Source organism: Elgaria multicarinata, chromosome 13 (assembly GCF_023053635.1).
Source record: "Elgaria multicarinata webbii isolate HBS135686 ecotype San Diego chromosome 13, rElgMul1.1.pri, whole genome shotgun sequence".
NCBI lineage: Eukaryota > Metazoa > Chordata > Lepidosauria > Squamata > Anguidae > Elgaria > Elgaria multicarinata.
The window spans coordinates 22810163-22827842 of NC_086183.1; the positions used below are offsets into that span (position 1 = coordinate 22810163).

The 17680-nt window shown below is 46.6% G+C and overlaps 2 protein-coding genes across 2 annotated transcripts in view; one reads left to right on the forward strand and one right to left on the reverse strand.

The window, feature by feature from the left end:
* LOC134407723 (leucine-rich glioma-inactivated protein 1-like) overlaps positions 1-17680 on the forward strand; it is a 183778-nt gene that overhangs the window by 66727 nt on the left and 99371 nt on the right. The window lies entirely within an intron of this gene.
* On the reverse strand, positions 915-17667 carry LOC134408355 (alpha-tectorin-like). The gene is made up of 11 exons (XM_063140609.1): positions 17143-17667; positions 16668-16788; positions 14394-14593; positions 10377-10769; positions 8735-9021; positions 7771-8036; positions 6854-6973; positions 6116-6300; positions 4574-4737; positions 2309-2557; positions 915-1086 (listed from the first exon to the last, which is right to left on the reverse strand). The coding sequence occupies exons 1-11, from the start codon at positions 17665-17667 to the stop codon at positions 915-917; spliced, it is 2682 nt and encodes an 893-aa protein (XP_062996679.1).

The window sequence follows — 17680 nt, forward strand, 5'->3', positions numbered from 1 at the left end:
ATTTCTGTGGGTACCAAGATGAGGGCCGGGGTCATTTCTCCCCAGGTATGGAGAGCACGACCAGCCACTTTTCAGCCCTGATTGCTTCTGGCAAATGGATCATAGGCAGACTTCATCACAGGCCAAGACTGCCTGGCTCAAACGATGGAGGCATCTATCCAAGCTTCTGATTTTAGTCTCTCTAGAAGAGGCAGGCAGGACCACCGCTAACTTCTCAAATTGGTTGACTTGGTCTGTTCTGACTCAGAAACCTTGGCCTGCTGTCAGGCCCTGTGCCAACATTCAGCATGCTTGAGCAACTGTCAGGCCTTGATATTACATCTTCCCTAACCCGCCCCCCTTAATCAGCACTCCAATCTGAATGTTGGGCTGTTGGCCCATGGGAAGTTGCCATTTAAATTTTCTAATTCCCCCCCCCCATTTAAATGCCCTCTGATGTTGTGTCCCTCAGGGCACTGTGAGAAATTGGCTGTCATTCTCATTTCCCACAATTCCCCAGAGTGACACTGTGTTGGGGGCTCTATCAGATTACAAACATAAGAAGAGCCCTGCTGGATCAGACCAGATTCCACCTAGCCCAGCATTCTGTTCATACAGTGGCCAACCAGCTGTTGAGCAGGAACCCACAAGCAGGACATGGGTGCAACAGCACCCTCCCACCCATATTCCCCAGCAAATGGTGTACATAAGCTTAATGACTCTGCTAGTGGCAGAAGCACATAGCTATAAGGACTAGTAGTCATTGTTAGCCTTCTCCTCCATGAATTTGTCTAATTCCCTTTCAAAGTCATCCAAATTGGTAGCCATCAAAACCTCTTGTGGTAGCAAATTCCATAGGAGAGTGTCTACTAGAGAGTACTTGACCAAGGACCCTCTCAAAACCTACAGCCAATCCTGGCTACTGTTTCTCCTTCCTAACTCACCACTGTGCACTGGGCTGTAGGGAAGCTGCAGAGGCGGACACGGCAGTGTAGGAACACCTCTTCCAAGTCTGGGATGAACCGAAAGACGTTGAAGGAGAAACGACCAACGAGAGATACACCATCCTCCTCAACTACCACTGTGTTATCTCGAGGGTTGGGACACCTACAATTGGAATGGTGGTAGAGTGAGGGTTGGAAGATCATGGTGGCACCACCAAAGACTGTGTGTGTTCATCACTCATTTGACGGACGCATCAAGACAAGAGATATCTTACACAGAATTACACAAATGGCAATTCAATGATTTTCAATGGAGACGGGTCACAGGTTTACCTAAAAGACACCGAGCATTGACTGAACATGCTATTTTTAAAACCTACTCATGTGAGGCCTAAGTGCAGGAACAACTTCGCATCTAGCTTGGCCCTAAACTAAGGGAATGCATAAATTATGTTTTTAATCCCCCTTCATCACAGCCTCATGCTTGGACAATTTCTGCCTTCCCCCTCCTGTAGTAGTGCCTATATTCCAACTTGAATGCTGCACTTTTCTTCTCTGGCTAGCCTTTTATAGCAGAGACAAGAAGGGGACCAGAGATCTTGGGTCCTTCTTGGCCCACAGTCTGCTAATCTCAGAGGCAACAGCACTGTCTCCTCCTGATTACCTATTCTATTTTAAATTATTTTTAGGTCACCATGAAGGGTAGAACCTTTTCAAGGCAGCCTAGGGGCCTCTCTACACCATGCCTTATTCCGGGGATCACCCTGGGATCATCCCTGTGCGTCCACATGATGCACAGGGGATCCTGGGGGCAGGGAGGGATGATCCCTCCCTTTCCCCAGGATAACTGGGATGGCTTTTACCCCAGTTTTTCCTGAGGTTGTGGGATCATCCCAAGACCATGGGACGTGTGAGTGGCCATCCCAGCTTCATCCTGGCTCCTTGCGAGTAAATGTGAGGAGCTGGGAACTGGGCATGGGGCACAGAGCTCTTCAGGAGCTCTGTGCCCATCAGGAGTGTAAAGGGGGAGCGGGATCTTTTTTTTAAAAAAAACCCACAAACCTTTTCGATGGAGCACTCGTGCATTCATCTTCAATAAAAAAATGGCTGCCACGATGTCCTCCTTCCTCCCAGGACTTCATGCGCTGCATGTGGACTGAGGGGGAGGATCTCACAAGCAGAATACCATGAGATCCTCCCCCTCCCTCCCAGAACACTGGGAGGTCTAGACATGCCCTAGGTCTCCACCCCTGTTCTCCAGTGTTCTGGAGTCTCCCTGCTCCCAAATGGGAGCCCAAGATTTCTGGATCCCTGTCTGTCTCTCCCAGTAAGTAAATTGTTCCCTTTCAAGCTGAACATGAGGACAGGAAGAGCCAGAAGCTTACTGGTTGGTGATGAGATCCCACCGAATGGTGGAGGAAGGATCCCTCTCCGGAGTAGCCCAGCATGATGACAAGGTTGTCACAAAGTGGGTGGGGTCTGCTCCCAAAATGCTGATGGCCACATAGGCCCTGTGATTGACAGTGAGCAGGATAGGGCTTTGAGTGAATGGCTTGCTGTACTGCGAATCTTGGTACAAGGTCATGATGGTCCAGTAGCTCCCATGTCCGGAGGTGAGAGTTGCGTTAACGATGCTATCAGAGGGGAGAAAACAGAAGACACATTGGCTGAAGTTCAGCAGGATGGAAAACACAAGCAAAGTTGTGAGGGTGTGCACAGGAATCTCTATTGCTCCTGGTTAATTGATTTAGCACCAACAGCAATATTTGGGAGACATCCCTCCACCACCACCACCAACAACAGCAACAAACCCAAGCAGTCAACCATGTGATAGAATGGAGGACTGGGGCCTCTTTTGTGAGTCTTCTTCTCTTGTTGATGCTCAGGGAAACCCTAGGTTTCTGGACATGCTGCAAAGAAGGCAAATGATGCACTGATTTGGTTGAAGCTAAGCAGCTGTGAGTGTGGTTGGTATTTGGATAGGAGACTGCCCTGCAAAAAAGATGGGCTATACATGAAATAAAAGTACCAAATGTTAGAAGAAACACAGGGCTGCCACTGAAACTGGCAACCCTGTGTAACACTCCTCTATTCTCTTCCCAATGCCTAATTCAGCTTATACTGTGGTTCTGATAGCATCATGATCAACACTCCTACACTACACACACACACACCACTACATCACTGGCTGTCTTTGGTGGGGCTGGGAAAATTCACAATGGGAAAGTTGCCTTAGATATTATGAAGAAGGAAGGGAAAACTTGACATGGAGCTGCTATTTTGAACAGCATGTCAATAATGCTCTCTAGTTCCAGCTGACAGGACCACATGGTGTGGATGTTGTCCCTGGATCAGTCATGGACAGTCCAATTTTGCAAATGATTTCTCAAAGGCACTGGTAGGGACCCAGGCAGATTCTTCCAAAGCAAAGATTTCCATTGTTTTACCGTGTATCTTTTTCCATCCATGAAAGGTGGTGGTGGGGGATTAAAGGAACTGGCTTACTAAAGACAAATGTGGTGAACAGAACCTGCCATCTCTGCTAAAGATGCCATTTCTGCAATTGGGCTCCTCCAATAGCTCTACAGGATTCTTTTGGAAATTCTGCCACCTACTGGCTGAGTCAGTGGCAACATCTACCATGGAGTGATGTGTAAGCCAAAGATGGGCAGGAAGAAGATCTCCAGATGTTTGGATTTCAACTCTCAGCATTCATGACCATTGATCATGCTGGCAGGGGCTTCTGGGAGCTGAAATCCAAAACCTCTGAAGTCCTACCTTCTACCAAAACCTGGTGTAAGCAATGCATCAACAGAAGGCATATTTACTTGGCAAAAACATGTTGTTTTTCTGACCACTGTCTTGGCTTCCTTGCCCAAAAAACTTGGGAGAGTGTAGTTTGAAGAGGGTCCTGGAATTATTTGCTGGAAAGCCTGAGGCTCCCTTAAAAATATAGTTGTACTGGTACTCTGGGGCAAATAAAAGATGCTGAGTATAAACCACCAGGGATATCTACTCCCATTGTGCCTGTTTACAAACTTCCTGGAGGGTGTGTTGGGACTTATTTATTTATTTAATTTATTACATTTTTATACTGCCCAATAGCCGAAGCTCTCTTGTCCATTGTTGGAGATAGAGGGGTGAACTAGATGGTTCTTCAGCCCCAGTCCAGATTTGCCATTTTTAGATGGAAGAATGCAATAGGGCAATATGAAGGAGGGGTAAGTGGGAATAAGGGACAAAGCAATCAGTGCAGGAGGACACAGGAAGAATGAAGGTCTTAGGAGGAAGCATGGTGGAAACATGTACAGAGCCTAGAGTAGCCTTCCCCAACATGGCATCCTCCACATGTATTGGACATACCCACCCCTGCATGGCTGGCAGGGGTATTCTAGGAATTGTCGTCCGACATGACTGGAGGGCAGCAGATTAGAGAAGTCTGAAGCCATGCAATCAGAATAGCCACAGAAAAGTCTCCATGATGGAAAGAGAGGCATGAGACAAGATGGGGGCGGGGAAGCATAATAAAAGGATACATCGGAAGCTGTGTGGTCAGGGGTGGGAGTCCAATGGTGGACGGATGTAAATAGTCTGGGTGTGTGAAATGCTGCGTTGGGGTGTTTGGCTTCTGTCTTTCTAGTGGAACTCACTCCTGGATGGGCTGGATGGCAGATGCCATGGAAAGGTTGATGTTCAGTGGGTAGGCACAGGAGAAGCTCAGGAAGAGGAACCGGTCTCTGCTGATCACCCCTCCGTAGGTGTTCTCTACATGGCCCTGCACCACGTTGGAGTAGATGGCATGAGTTGCGTTGACCTAGAAGGAGTGCAAGTAACACTTTGGTGGGATGGACAAGGAGGGACAGGCCTTGCTTTCTCGCTTGAGCAACACCCTTCTTCTCAGTACCCAGGAGGCTGGGAATATTATCGGTACCTTCTTTGATGTTGCATGGGCCAGTGTAGAAATCAACTTTCCTGCATGATGAAGTACTGAAAACATTTTAACCAGCAAAAGAAAGACAGTGGTGGCACTAGGCAAGCTTCCCCGGGTAGACCATTGCACAACTGGGGCACTTCTCAATAGTAACCACTCTCCAAACTTCAGAAAGAGGGGGATTACACACACACACACACACACACACACACACACACACACCCCACATTTCAGCAGTGACAATTGAACTAACCCAGGGGTCCCCAAACCTTTTGGGTCAGTGGGCACATTTGGAATGAGAGTCTCATGGGCACTCTCACAAAATGGCTGTCATTAGGGTGCTTGCCCAATCATAAAATAGCTGCCATTTTGGGCCTGCTCATTCACAAAACACTCATTTCCCAGAAGGCAAATGGTTGAGACTGAAGAAATGGACTGAAGGACCAGGAACCTCCTAAATACGACACCCAGGTGGGTGCCAAGCTCCAAAACACAAACCCCTCTTTGTAACTGGAGTAAAGAGGGTGCTGGAGTGCAGCCTTTCACTTTGCAGTATGACATCCTCCCAATTAAAAATAATAATTATAAAAATCTTAGAAGCTAAAACAGGAGAAGCAGGAAGCCTAGGAGGTGCCAAAAAAGGCGTGTGCAGACACCACATTAGAGACCTCAGAACTAGCCCAATGAGATGCAAGGGCCAGCCCAAGACATTTTGCTGCCTGACACAAAGAACAAGGTGGCGCCCCCTCTCATTCTGTGTACAAAAACTGACTAGACATGCAGGTGAATTTGTCTTCAACACTAATGCTGGAACATCTTTCTCCACTGAACTTGAAGGCAGCAGGCTCACATAGGGGGCGTAGAGTAGGCTGCATAGCACACATTTCTCTCCTTGAACACCTTGGTGCTTCCTCCTAGTATCTGCCTCCTGAGGGGACTGCCTAATAGTAGGGCCAGCCCTGCCAGTTGTACATTAAAACAATGTTTTAGCAGGACCTACTTCAATTTCTTTGGATTTTTCCTTGCAGCCATGGGGCTTGAGCCTTGCATTTTAGGAGCTATAGTTGGGGAGAGATCATAGCACAATGTCAAGTCCCATGACATCAGGTCAGGTCAAGTCAAGTTTGGTGTGCTGAATAGCAAGGCAAGGTTAAACCAGGTAGTGTGTTTCAGGACCCTGGCCAGCTCCAAACCACAGCCTTCCTGGGATGTGTAGATGGAAATGAGAGCTGAGGATCACCCATGTCCCAATGACCCCTACCTCCACTGTGGTCCCACAGGTCTTCTGCACGGTATCAAAGTAGAAGACCAGCCTGTCTCCAACAAGTGTGCCAATGCACGTGGGATCTGCCAGGTGCAGCCCCTTGGCGGGGAATCCGTCAGTGAAGAGCAGACAGCGTGAGAGGGAGACAGCACTATCGCTGCCGCTGCAGGCCAACCTGTAATCTGGAGGAAGAAAGATTGTTGGTCAAGGTTGTGGGGTTTGGTCGTGCTTCTGAAAACGGGGTTCTTGCAATTGCAGCTGAAGCTACGGCTGCATACATGCACCCCACTTCTGAATGGTGAAACATTTCAGGGGTTCCAGCACTTACTCAGGGCTTAGCTTCCTAAGAAGGAGATCTCTGGAGACTTATGGCACGCCTATGACATAAAGTTTATTTACACATATATACAGGCTGAGGGTAAGTTGAGTGTTCACAGCACAAACACTCCAACAGATTCCTGATCCCCATCAGATGGGCAGTGGAACGCAGGGTGCTGTCGGATTTCCTACAGAGAGCAAAGTCATCCCTGGTGCTGAGCACAGCAGGGTGAGGCAAGGATCAGGAGCGAGAGTCTCTCAGAGCTCTTCATGCATGCGTGCTCCCCAGTTTATTACAGCATCATGGGATGACTTTTACAGGTGTATGTAGAAAAGTTGTAACGTGAAATAGCTGTACATTTCAAAAGCTTTTTTTAAAAGATAGAAAACCGGAAATGAGCTAAAGTCCTTGTTTACCATAAGCAGCCCTTTTGGTAGGGCCATAACCGTGGCGGCAGTAGCATCCCCAGTCCCGTTTCTTCGCTCCACACCACTCATTCTCTCCACATGCTAAGTCAATGCAGGGATCCGTTGCAGCTAGAGGAGGAGAAAGAGATTTAGTAGGAGTGCTACATCCCCTGTCTTTCTTGGTGTGTCATGTATCCGATGAACGGATGGAGAAAGGGGAGGACAGGTTGCAACCATGTGACCTGGAAGGGGTGTGTGTTTGCCCTATGTTGTAAGCTGTAAACTGGAAAATTTGGCATGTATGTTAAAATGTCTTTCTTCTTCTTTTTTTACGATACTACCCCCCACCCCCGGTCTTGCTGTCTCTCTGCCCCTCTCCACCAGCTGCAACGCTAACCAACGATCCAGATACTGTGTTGTCCTCAAATGTTTGTTAAGTTTTGCAACTGCTGAAGGAGAATGGCAACTCACAGAATATTAACAAACAGTGCAGCTTTTGGGAGGGAACTGAATGGCAGTGGGGAACATCTCAACAAGGTCTAGGATTAGAAGGGCAAGAAGGATGGGAAAGCAGGACTGGGATTGGGGAGTTGTGTAGAAAGAGGCTCCAAGTGGGACAAAGGACCCAGAAGCAGGATAGCTGGAGGAAGAGGAAAGCATGAGTCGCTTCTCACCAGCATCACAAGCTTTCCGGTGATTGGGCTTCGATTACCATTTATTTGCCTGAGACTGCAATTCTAGGTTTTTCATCCCTCCCTGTCTAGTTATTAAACTCAGACCGCAATCCTATACCCAACTCCCTAGAAATAAGTCCCATCAAACACAATGGGCCTATTTCTGAGTAGACGTGCATTGCAAGTTCTGAGAATACAGATGCCCAAATGACCCCCAAATTGGGCCAGGCAGCCAAGGGAACTGGCACTCACGGCAATGAGCAGCTGCCCTCCAACCACCAGGGTGGACCCCATGAAGGAGGCACATCTCCTCATAGGCACTGAGGGCCATGCATAGCATCCCATTCACCATCCCATAGTGGCACAAGTCATAGAGGCAGGCCGAATAAAACAGGGAAGGGTCCACATGCCAGTGGCACTCGGCAAATGGTCCTGATTGGCTAACCAGGGCACCACAGAGCTCTTCGTATTCTTGGGGGTCTTTGCAGGGCTTTAGCACTGCAGAGTCATCCAAGCACCTGGAAGGAAAAGTAGAAGGTCAGAAGGTACAGCTGCAGGGCATTTGCTTCAGCCTTCCCTGACAGAAAGAACTCTTAGCAGAACTGAGACCATCTAGTGCAGTGCTTCTCAAACTTTTTCAGGTCACCGCCCCCTTGGTTCCACAAACTCATGCCCAATGCCCCCTACCCTACACTATAAAAATCATTATTCAGAATAGCGGTTTTCAACGACCCACTAAGGAAGATAATAACAATAAAATTCAAAACAGTAGCAATTAATTGAATATTTATTCAAAATCCTCAGGCTTGCCGAGGGAGGGAGGGAAAAGGGAACGGACGCCTCTGTTTTGCAGCCGGCGTGGCAGGGCACACCAAGCAGGGTATGTCTCTTCATTAGTGTTTTAGTGCTTTTGAAACATTTCAATTCACCGTTAAAAGGACTCTTCTTAAACGGTATTAATACATGTGTGGATTCTTCCCCTATATAGCTTGGGACCAAACTAACTTCTCCCATAAAAATGTCCCTGGGTGTTAAGACCTTCTGGAGAAGCGCTTCTCAGAAAAGACCACCTCGAGCGCCCCCCTACTGCCCCTTTGCCTCTTAATGCCCCCTGCTGCCCCCTTGCCTCTTAACACCCCCCTATGCAATCCCACCGCCCCCAAGGGGGCAGTACCGCCCACTTTGGGAACCACTGATCTAGTGTATTCACTCTTACCCTGCTGGGCTGACGTCTGTTTTCCAGGCATTCCCAAACTCTGAGTCATTCTGAGCTGCCTTCCCACCAGGCAGGACTTTATCATCCCCATGGATGCCATTGAAATTGCCACACATCCCACACAGGTGGCCCTGGTACTCCGGCCCCACATGGACAAATAGAGTGTGGCGGCCATTATACTGGATCTCCACATTGGCTATTGCCTTTATGGTTACCATATTTTTGATCTTGGAAATGGAGCCCATCAGTCCCATGGTGTGGGGCAGTTGCACCCTTTCCTGGTTGACCTGAAAAAGTAAGACAGGATTAGGGCAGTAAACATAACAACTTGTATCAGACAAGGGACGTGGTCCTCTGTAATTATTTTACAAGGGAGTACAGACTTTATTATTTAGTGAAAAATCTTGCCACTTTCTCCGTACCATGCTCCTAGACCTCATTGTTATGGGAAATGTGTATATTTCACCTTTCCATGTAATAGATACCCAAGATATGAATGACCTGAATTTAAAAAGCCTTTAAAATGGTCAAAACAACATGATAAAAACCACATAATATAAACAAAATGTAGGCGGGCCGGCAGGAAGGATTAATACCAAATTGAACTAAGCAAATCAATCAAATATGAGTTGGACAATAAATAAATCATGTGGAGGTGGTGGTGGAAAACCAACAAGGAGGGGACCAGGCAGAACTCCAAGGGGAAAGCAGATCTACAACCTTGGCATGGCTACGGAAAAGGCCATTTTAGGCATTTCCACCAAACATGTCTCAAAGGTGAGATTACATTCTGAAAATGTATAGAAAGATAACGGGTGTGACTATGACGGTCTTTGCCCCCTTGCTATTATGGCACTATTTCAACACATGTCTTAATTCTCTCCCCATGAGGCTGCTATTACCTCAGTGGGGTGGGGGTGGCGAGCCAACCCACAACTATTTGTGGTGTCCCAAAATGTATTCTTTTTTTAATGAAGCTCCATTTTGATGCCAAACTGCCTATTTTAAGCTGGGCCAGAAGAAGAGAAGAAGGCAGAGTTGCTCTTCCAATTGTAATGGATGAAGATCTTCAAGTTAGTTTGCTTCTTGGGGGAAGTGGGAGGAGTAACCCACCATGTGAGGATACCATCCTCTATGGAAGTAGAAGGGTTAAACACCCCCTCACAGAGCGCCACATCCCTAGCCGTCAAAGCATAAGTCCCCTTGGAGTTGCTATTTGGCAGTAAGGAGGTATGAACTTTTTGCCTTTGCTCACAAAAAAATGGGGGCCTACCCCCTTCGAACGAGAACCCGAACAGAAGTCCACTGAAAAGATCCACAAATTGTCAAACACAGGCTCACGTTTGTCTCACAATTCCCTCTTTGGCTTGTGCAAATTTCCTCAGTAGACTGAGCCAACCCTGCCTTTGTCTATAGTGGAAATTTGTGCAAATGTAGGGAGAACTGCGCAAATCCCGTGTTAAATCGCTGCTCAATTTGCACAAGGTTCCCATTCGCGTAGAGCGAGCAGCGAGCAGGTTCGGGCATGAGGCAGGAGTTGAAACAGTGTTCGGAGAATCTCGGTGCTCTCGAACATTGCTCATGGTCAACTGCTGTTGTGTGAACATGGCCCAAGTATCACATTCCCAAACCTTCCACCTACCTCTACTACTTGGCCATTCCCTAGGACAATATGAAAGCTAAGTGCGCCGCTCTTGAGCCAGACTTCTACTTGGGTCACAAAAGACACCCGAGGGTTCCCCTGATGCCTGTTCTCTGCAACAACACGAAAGAAAAAGGGGGAGGAGGCGTGGCAAGTCTTGGAGATCTCGTAGGTGCAAGTGCCCTGGAAATGCACTATGGCCCCATCGAAGGTGAAGTAATGAGGATCCCCAGTCACCATGCAGGTCCCCTGCTGACGATGACAGCCCAATTTCCCATCCTTCACACCACACTTCTGGCCGGGGTTACAGCTGGCTGCGACGCAGTGGAAGTCTGAAGGGCCATTGCAGCTGCACCGCTGGTGGCAACCAGCCAGCCAGACATGGTCCCCAACCTGCAAGAAGAGAACATAAGAGCATAAGAAGAGCCCTGCTGGATCAGACCAAGGGTCTATCTAGTCCAGCACTCTGTTCACACAGTGGCCAACCAGCCATCGGACTGGGACCAACAAGGCAGGACATGGTGCAACAGCATCCTCCCACCCATGTTCCCCAGAAACTGGTGCACACAGGCTTACTGCCTCAAATACTGGAGATAGCACACAACCATCAGGGCTAGTGGCCATTGATAGCCTTCGCCTCCAGGAATTTATCCAATCCCCTTTAAAGCCATCCAAATGGGTGGCCATCACTACGTCTTGTGGTAGTGAGTTCCATAATTTAACTATGCGCTGTGTGAAGAAGCACTTCCTCTTATTTGTCCTGGATCTCCCACCAGTCAGCTTCATGGGATGACCCCAGGTTCTAGTATTTTGAGAGAGCGAGAAAAATGTCTCCCTATCCACATTCTCCATACTAGTATGTATAATTTTGTACACGTCTATCATGTCTCCCCTTAGTCTCCTTTTTTCCAAGCTAAACACAATCCCATTTCATGTAACCTTCCCTCACAAGTTCCAGCCCAAACAATAAAGTATAGGCAGTAGAGTAGTGGTAGATTTTGACATGTAGACACTCAGCACAACAGTCCCCATATCTATGCCTCCAACACACCCACACCCACACACCCGAGGAGAGCTCAACAGTGCAGGCAGCTGTGTTGATCCACATCAACATACTAGTTCTAGGAACATTTATTTATTTATTTATTTCCCACCTTTCAGGGCAGAAGCCCTCCCAAGTTGGCATACAACAATAAAACACACAAAACCAATACAATATTAAAAGCGATAAAAACACAGTAAAACAGGAAAAATCAATGGGCCTGTTCAGACAACACTTTAAGCCATGGTTAAACTGCTCACCCTTTTGGGGAAATGCTTAGTGAGCATGTTCAAACCATGGTTATGTAGCCACCATGGTTAGGAATGAAACACATTTATTTATTATTTTATTTATTTATTGCATTTTTATACCGCCCAATAGCCAAAGCTCCCTGGGTGGTTCACAAAAACATGACATGCTAAGCCATAATATTTCGCTCAAAATGCTTAACCACTGTGGCTTAGGATGTTGTTTGAACAGCGTCAATAAAACCAGCAATAAAAACAGCAATGAACAACAACAACAACAACAGCTATAAAAACAGTGACAAAAAACAACAGCAGCAGCCATCATATCAGGAGAAGGCTAGAGTAAAATAAGGCCAAGCCGGCAAGTGAAGTGGGGCACATGGCTTCAGAGGAGAGACCTTTTGGTGGTGACACCCTAGCTGTGGAATGATCTCCCCAGAGAGACTTGCCTGGCGCCTTCTTTTTGTTGCCAGGTGAAGCCTTTTGAAAAACAATTCCCTGGCCTTCTAAATATATATATTTTAAATGATCAATTCTGTTTTTGGATGCTGGAAAATTTATGCTGCATTGGAACTTCCCCCCCCCCCCCCCTACTTCTTATAGTTTATGGTTCTTTAAGGGGTTTGTGTGTGTGTGTGTGAGTGTGTTGTTATAACTAACATTCAAGATTAAAGATTTTTTCAAGGTTTATATGCAAGCAACAGAACAAAGGTGGTGTTGTGAAAAAGGAAATTCAAATATTTATTTTTTATTTATTTTATTTATTTATTGCATTTTTATACCGCCCAATAGCCGAAGCTCCCTGGGTGGTTCACAAAAACTAAAACCATTCAAAGTATAAAACAAATAGTATAAAAACATGATATAAAATAAACATTAAAAACTGATTAAAAACATACCATACATGATTAAAACATCTTTAAAACATCCTTAAAACATTCTAAAATTTCACTGGATAGGCTTGCCGGAATAGATCAGTCTTTATTGCTTTTTTAAATTCTAAAAGACTGTTAACTTGATGAGTCTCCTCCGGCAGGCCATTCCACAGTCTGGAAGCAGCAGAAGAGAAGGTCCTCGGGGTAACAGTTGTTAATCTAGTTTTTGCAAGCTGAAGTAGATTCTTCCCAGAGGACCTGAGTGTGTGGGGCGGATTGTATGGGAGAAGGCGATCCCGCAGGTAGCCTGGACCCAAACCATGTAGGGCTTTAAATGTAATAACCAACACTTTTTACTTCTCCTGGAAACTAATTGGCAGCCAGTGAAGAGATTTTAAAACTGGTGTAATGTGGTCACCCCTAGGTGTACCAGTGACCAGCCTGGCTGCCATATTTTGGACTAATTGAAGTTTCTGGACTCGGCACAGAGGTAGCCCCATGTAGAACAGATTGCAGAAGTCGAGCCTCCATATATGGTGGAGTTGCCCTAGATTTTCCAAAAATAGTAGCAAGTGCAATTACATTTTTTGTTAGGTCATGAAATCCAATTAGAGTCAATCGTTATGTTATTAGGATATGTGAAAGCGGTAGTGTTAAATAAACATCAGAAGTGAGCTTGGAATGTATTTGCATATGGCAACCAAAATATTAATAACCACCAAATAATAATAATAATAACAACAACAACAACAACAACAACAACAACAACAACAACTTGAAATCCTTTTTAGAGTTTATGAGACAAAAATATAATTTGGATATTGATAAATATAAAATGAATGAAAGAATGGTGAAATTTATATTAGATATATGGTCAAACTTGGAGTAGTTTTTGCACTGATAATAATTCTATAGTATTTATTATATTTAAAAAAGCATTGCTGAATTGGTTGATATGTAGAAGCACTAGTTATTTTCTTTGTTTGTACATATTAGAATATTTACCAATTTTGTAAAATGTTACTGGACTTAAACAATTATTAAGATGTCTAAGTATTTCATAATATGTCATTAAAAGCATATTTAAAATAAATACATAAATACAATGTACGGTAGAGTCTGTGTTTTGGGGGAGGGAGTCAAAAACACTAATTATTAGGGGTGTGCACGGACCCCCCACTCCGCTTCACTTTCAGATCCGCCATTTTCGGATCGGGCCGCCCCGCCCCCACTCCGCCTGTACCCACTCCGCTCCGCTCGGAGCTCCGGATCCGGATCGGAGCTCCGTTCCCCCCCCATAGGGGGGGTTACCGGGCCCTGCCGCCATTGCCGCCCATGCGGCGACGGCGGCAGAGCCCGGTAAGGGACCAAGAGAGAGGGGGACCTTACCTGCCTCTGTCCGCGGTCCGTTGCCATCTTCAATTGAGCCCGCGGTTCCACCAGGAAGTCTGGGCCGCTGCTGGAACCACGGGCTCAATTGAAGACGCTGACGGACCGCGGATGGAGGCAGGTAAGGGAGAGGAGGGCGGGGGGGATTACCGGGCTCTGCCGCCGTCGCCGCATGGGCGACAGCGGCAGGGCCTGGTAAACCCCACTTACCTTTCCGGCGGAGCTCCGGATCGAGGCGAAGGATCCGCCTTCACCTCGATCCTCTCCGCCACGCTCCGCTGGCCCCCCAATCCTCTTCGCCTCCGCCTTAAGGGCAGGCGAAGCCCCCCGCTCCGCTCCTGCTTCTACGGTCCGATTAGAAGCGGAGCACATCCCTACTAATGATATCAGAATAATGTAACGATGCCTGTTGTAGCTGTATTATGGAGTTAAGAAACCAGGCATAGAGACATGGGATGCTCACCTTATAATGCAGTCCATTGTGCAGGCATCCACATTGCTCCTCCGGGATGCAGCTGTCCCCACTGCGCAGGTATCCACTGTCACAGAAACACCCTTCGGAGCACATCCCAAGGCAGTTGGGCTGGATCTGAGCATGCAAGCAGAAGTCCTGGCAGGGAGCCCCGCAGAGCTCATAGTGACTATTGGCCTGGCAGACAGGACCTGCACGAGAAGAGAGAACATGAAAAACCCTGTGCCATTAAGAGAGGGAAACTCCTAAAGTCTTTAAAGTAAAGTTGGTAAAAGAAAGCACCAGCAAGTTTTGCCTTCAGATCTCTGTACTCAAAGGATCCAGGCAGGGGATGTTTTCTCTTTTGATACCCTTTCCAGTCTGGCAGGGCTCCACAAAATCACCCTGAATTCATGCCTCCTTCCTAAGCTGTCCCTTGTCTCCCAGCCCACTCACTGGGCCAAACAAGTACTTATGATTCTAAATTGATTGTATATTCATACTAGAAGCACCTCACATAGAAAGCTACTTGCTAAGAGCAGAACGAGATGTTACAAAACAAGAAGAACTGAGCCGGATCTACACTACTGCTTTAAAGTGCTTTATAACAGTTATAAAGCCCTTTAACTACTTTAAAGCGCTTTAAAACTGTTATAAAGCGCTTTAAAGCAATAGTGTAGATCCGTCCCTGGAGTGAGTAAAGGATCCTGGGTTGTGTTTGCATGTTCTGAAAGGCAACACGGTACACTGGTCCCTATCAGATAGTATTGCAAAGGTTATGTAACTTGAAGAACTGGTGACTGAATTAATTTCTCACTTTCCTCTTTCCTCTCTATACCTTTTGCCTTTTATATCATGTCTGCTAGATTATAAAACTGTGGTCAGGACTACCATATCTTTTACTCTCTGTATGTCACTTAGGGCATGTCTAGACGATGCCTTATCCTGGAGATTGCCCTGGGATCATCCCAGTGTGTCCACATGACACACAAGGCATCCCAGGGGCAGGGAGGGATGATCCCTCCATTTCCCTGGGATTAATGGGATGGCTTTTAGCTCATTCCCCCCCTCCCCAGTCTCGGGATCGTCCCGAGACCATGGGACGTGCTGGCAGCCATTTTGGTTTCATCCCAGCTCCTTGCAAGTAAATGCAAGGAGCAGGGAACCAGGCACAGGGCATGGGGCTCTTCAAGTGCTCCGTGCCCATTGGGGGTGGGGAGAGAAGCGGGGTCAAGGCTTCTTTTTTTAAAACACTTACTTTTGGGCTGAAGCGCAGGTGCACTCCAAGTCCTTTTCTTTCTTTCTTTTTTAAAAAAGATGGGCGCGATGTCCTCCTTCCTCACGGGACGTCGCGCGCCGTATGTGGACAAGGGGGAGGATCTCACGATTAGCCTATTGTGAGATCCTCCCCCTCCCCTCCCTTGGTGTAGACATGCCCCCAGAAAATGTTAGCCTCTTTATGAGTGATTAATTTAAAACTGTGGTTCTCACTGCAAACAGAAAATGCATGTTGAGTCATTCTCAAGTCCCCAAGCAATTCTCTGGCCGTGTCCTTTTTCTTCTACTTTATATGCGGATTTCCACAAAAATCGTCTAACAAACCAGCAATACAAAACCAAAAGAAGCATACCAATAATCTGGCCCTCCATCTATGTTAATGTCTTATAATTTTGTTGTGTATTTTAAACGTTTATGGTTTTGTTCCCCCCTCCCCTCCAATGTATGTTTTCAACTTTGTAAGGCCGCCTTGAGGCCCAGCATTGGGCAAAAGGTGGGATACAAATAAATATAACAATAACAATAACAATAGCAATAATAATAATAATAATAATAATAATAATAATAATAATAATAATAATAAATCATTATAATAGCACATCACTTTTCAGCATTTCATCAGTGGCCACCCTAGAGATTGTGACCTCTGAAGGATGAGTTGTTATAAAACTCAAGACATCAGATGAGCAATCCCAACATCCAAAGCATAAAGCAGAGGTAGTCTCTTACTGCAGAAAGTCTCTCTCCTCCAGGGTGAGATGGTGACATTGGCTCTCTGGCAAGCCATGACGTATGTCTGAATGGAATGACACAGGACGTTCCTGTCCCCAGCAGAGACGGTAAGGTCATAAATGCAACTTGTCAAATAAGGCTCTGGCTCAACCTGCGGGTGGCAAGAAGCAAATGGCCCATCCAGATTCTGGATGATCCAACACATGGCTTTTGACTGGAGGAGATGTTCTTCCTGCTCAAACACAGGGTTAGACACAGCAGAGTCATTCACACTACCAGGGACGGTTTCTGATCTCCAGTCTAGAGCCAAATCCAAGGCATCCTTTGTTCTGGAGCCATTTCGCAGGACAAAGTCATCATAAAGGTCTCCGTTGAAGTTCCCACAGAGCCCACATGTCTGGCCTTGGAATTCAGGGGAAAGGGTGACATAGAGACTATGGTCCAGGTCATAGCTCACCGTTAGACCAATGTCTGCTTTTAAAGTGGTATAACTTCCATGTTGATAAATTATAGTTCCAAGCTCCTGGATTTTCACTGGGAGATTGACGGCCACTCTGTCAATCTGTACAAAATGAAGTAGCAAGAGCAAGTTATTCCCTCCAATGGAAATGTCACATGGCCAAACTACACAGAGCTAACAGAGGCCTATGCAAATGCCCCGAGGCAGCCAAGAAGAGAGGAATTGGCAGAGGAGAAGCAGGAAACATGAGTATGTGCTTAACCCTTGGTTATTCATCCTACTCATCCTTACCTTGACGGTTCCATGGTGCCCTCTCTGCAGATATATCTGTGTATTGTTCATCAGCACAAAAACTTCTGAAGTCACAGATAAAGGACTATTGGGAAGCTTCTCATTCTTCACCTCAATTCTAAAAGAAGGTAAAGAGTTGGACACCCCACAAAGTTCCACCAAGACGTACTTGGAGGTGCCCTGGAAACTATAATGGCGTCCATCAAAGGTGGTGTAGTGGAGAAACCCAGAAACTTCACAGGTGCCATCTGACGGTGCATGGCAGCCATACACCCCCTTCTGGGCACCACAGAATTGTCCGGAGCCACAAGAAGGTCCAATAGTATCAACAATATAGAGAGCACCATCACAGTGGAATGTGTTTTCACAATGTTCTCCTTCCCAGAAGGTTTCCCCTTTCAGGTAATATTGGCCCTGGTAGCTACAGCCGCACTGCTCTGGAGGCACACAGTCGATGCCGCTCAGCACAAACCCAGGTTCGCATTGGCATCCTTCTACACATGGGAAATGGTGGCAGCTATCCATCCCAGCAGGTTGA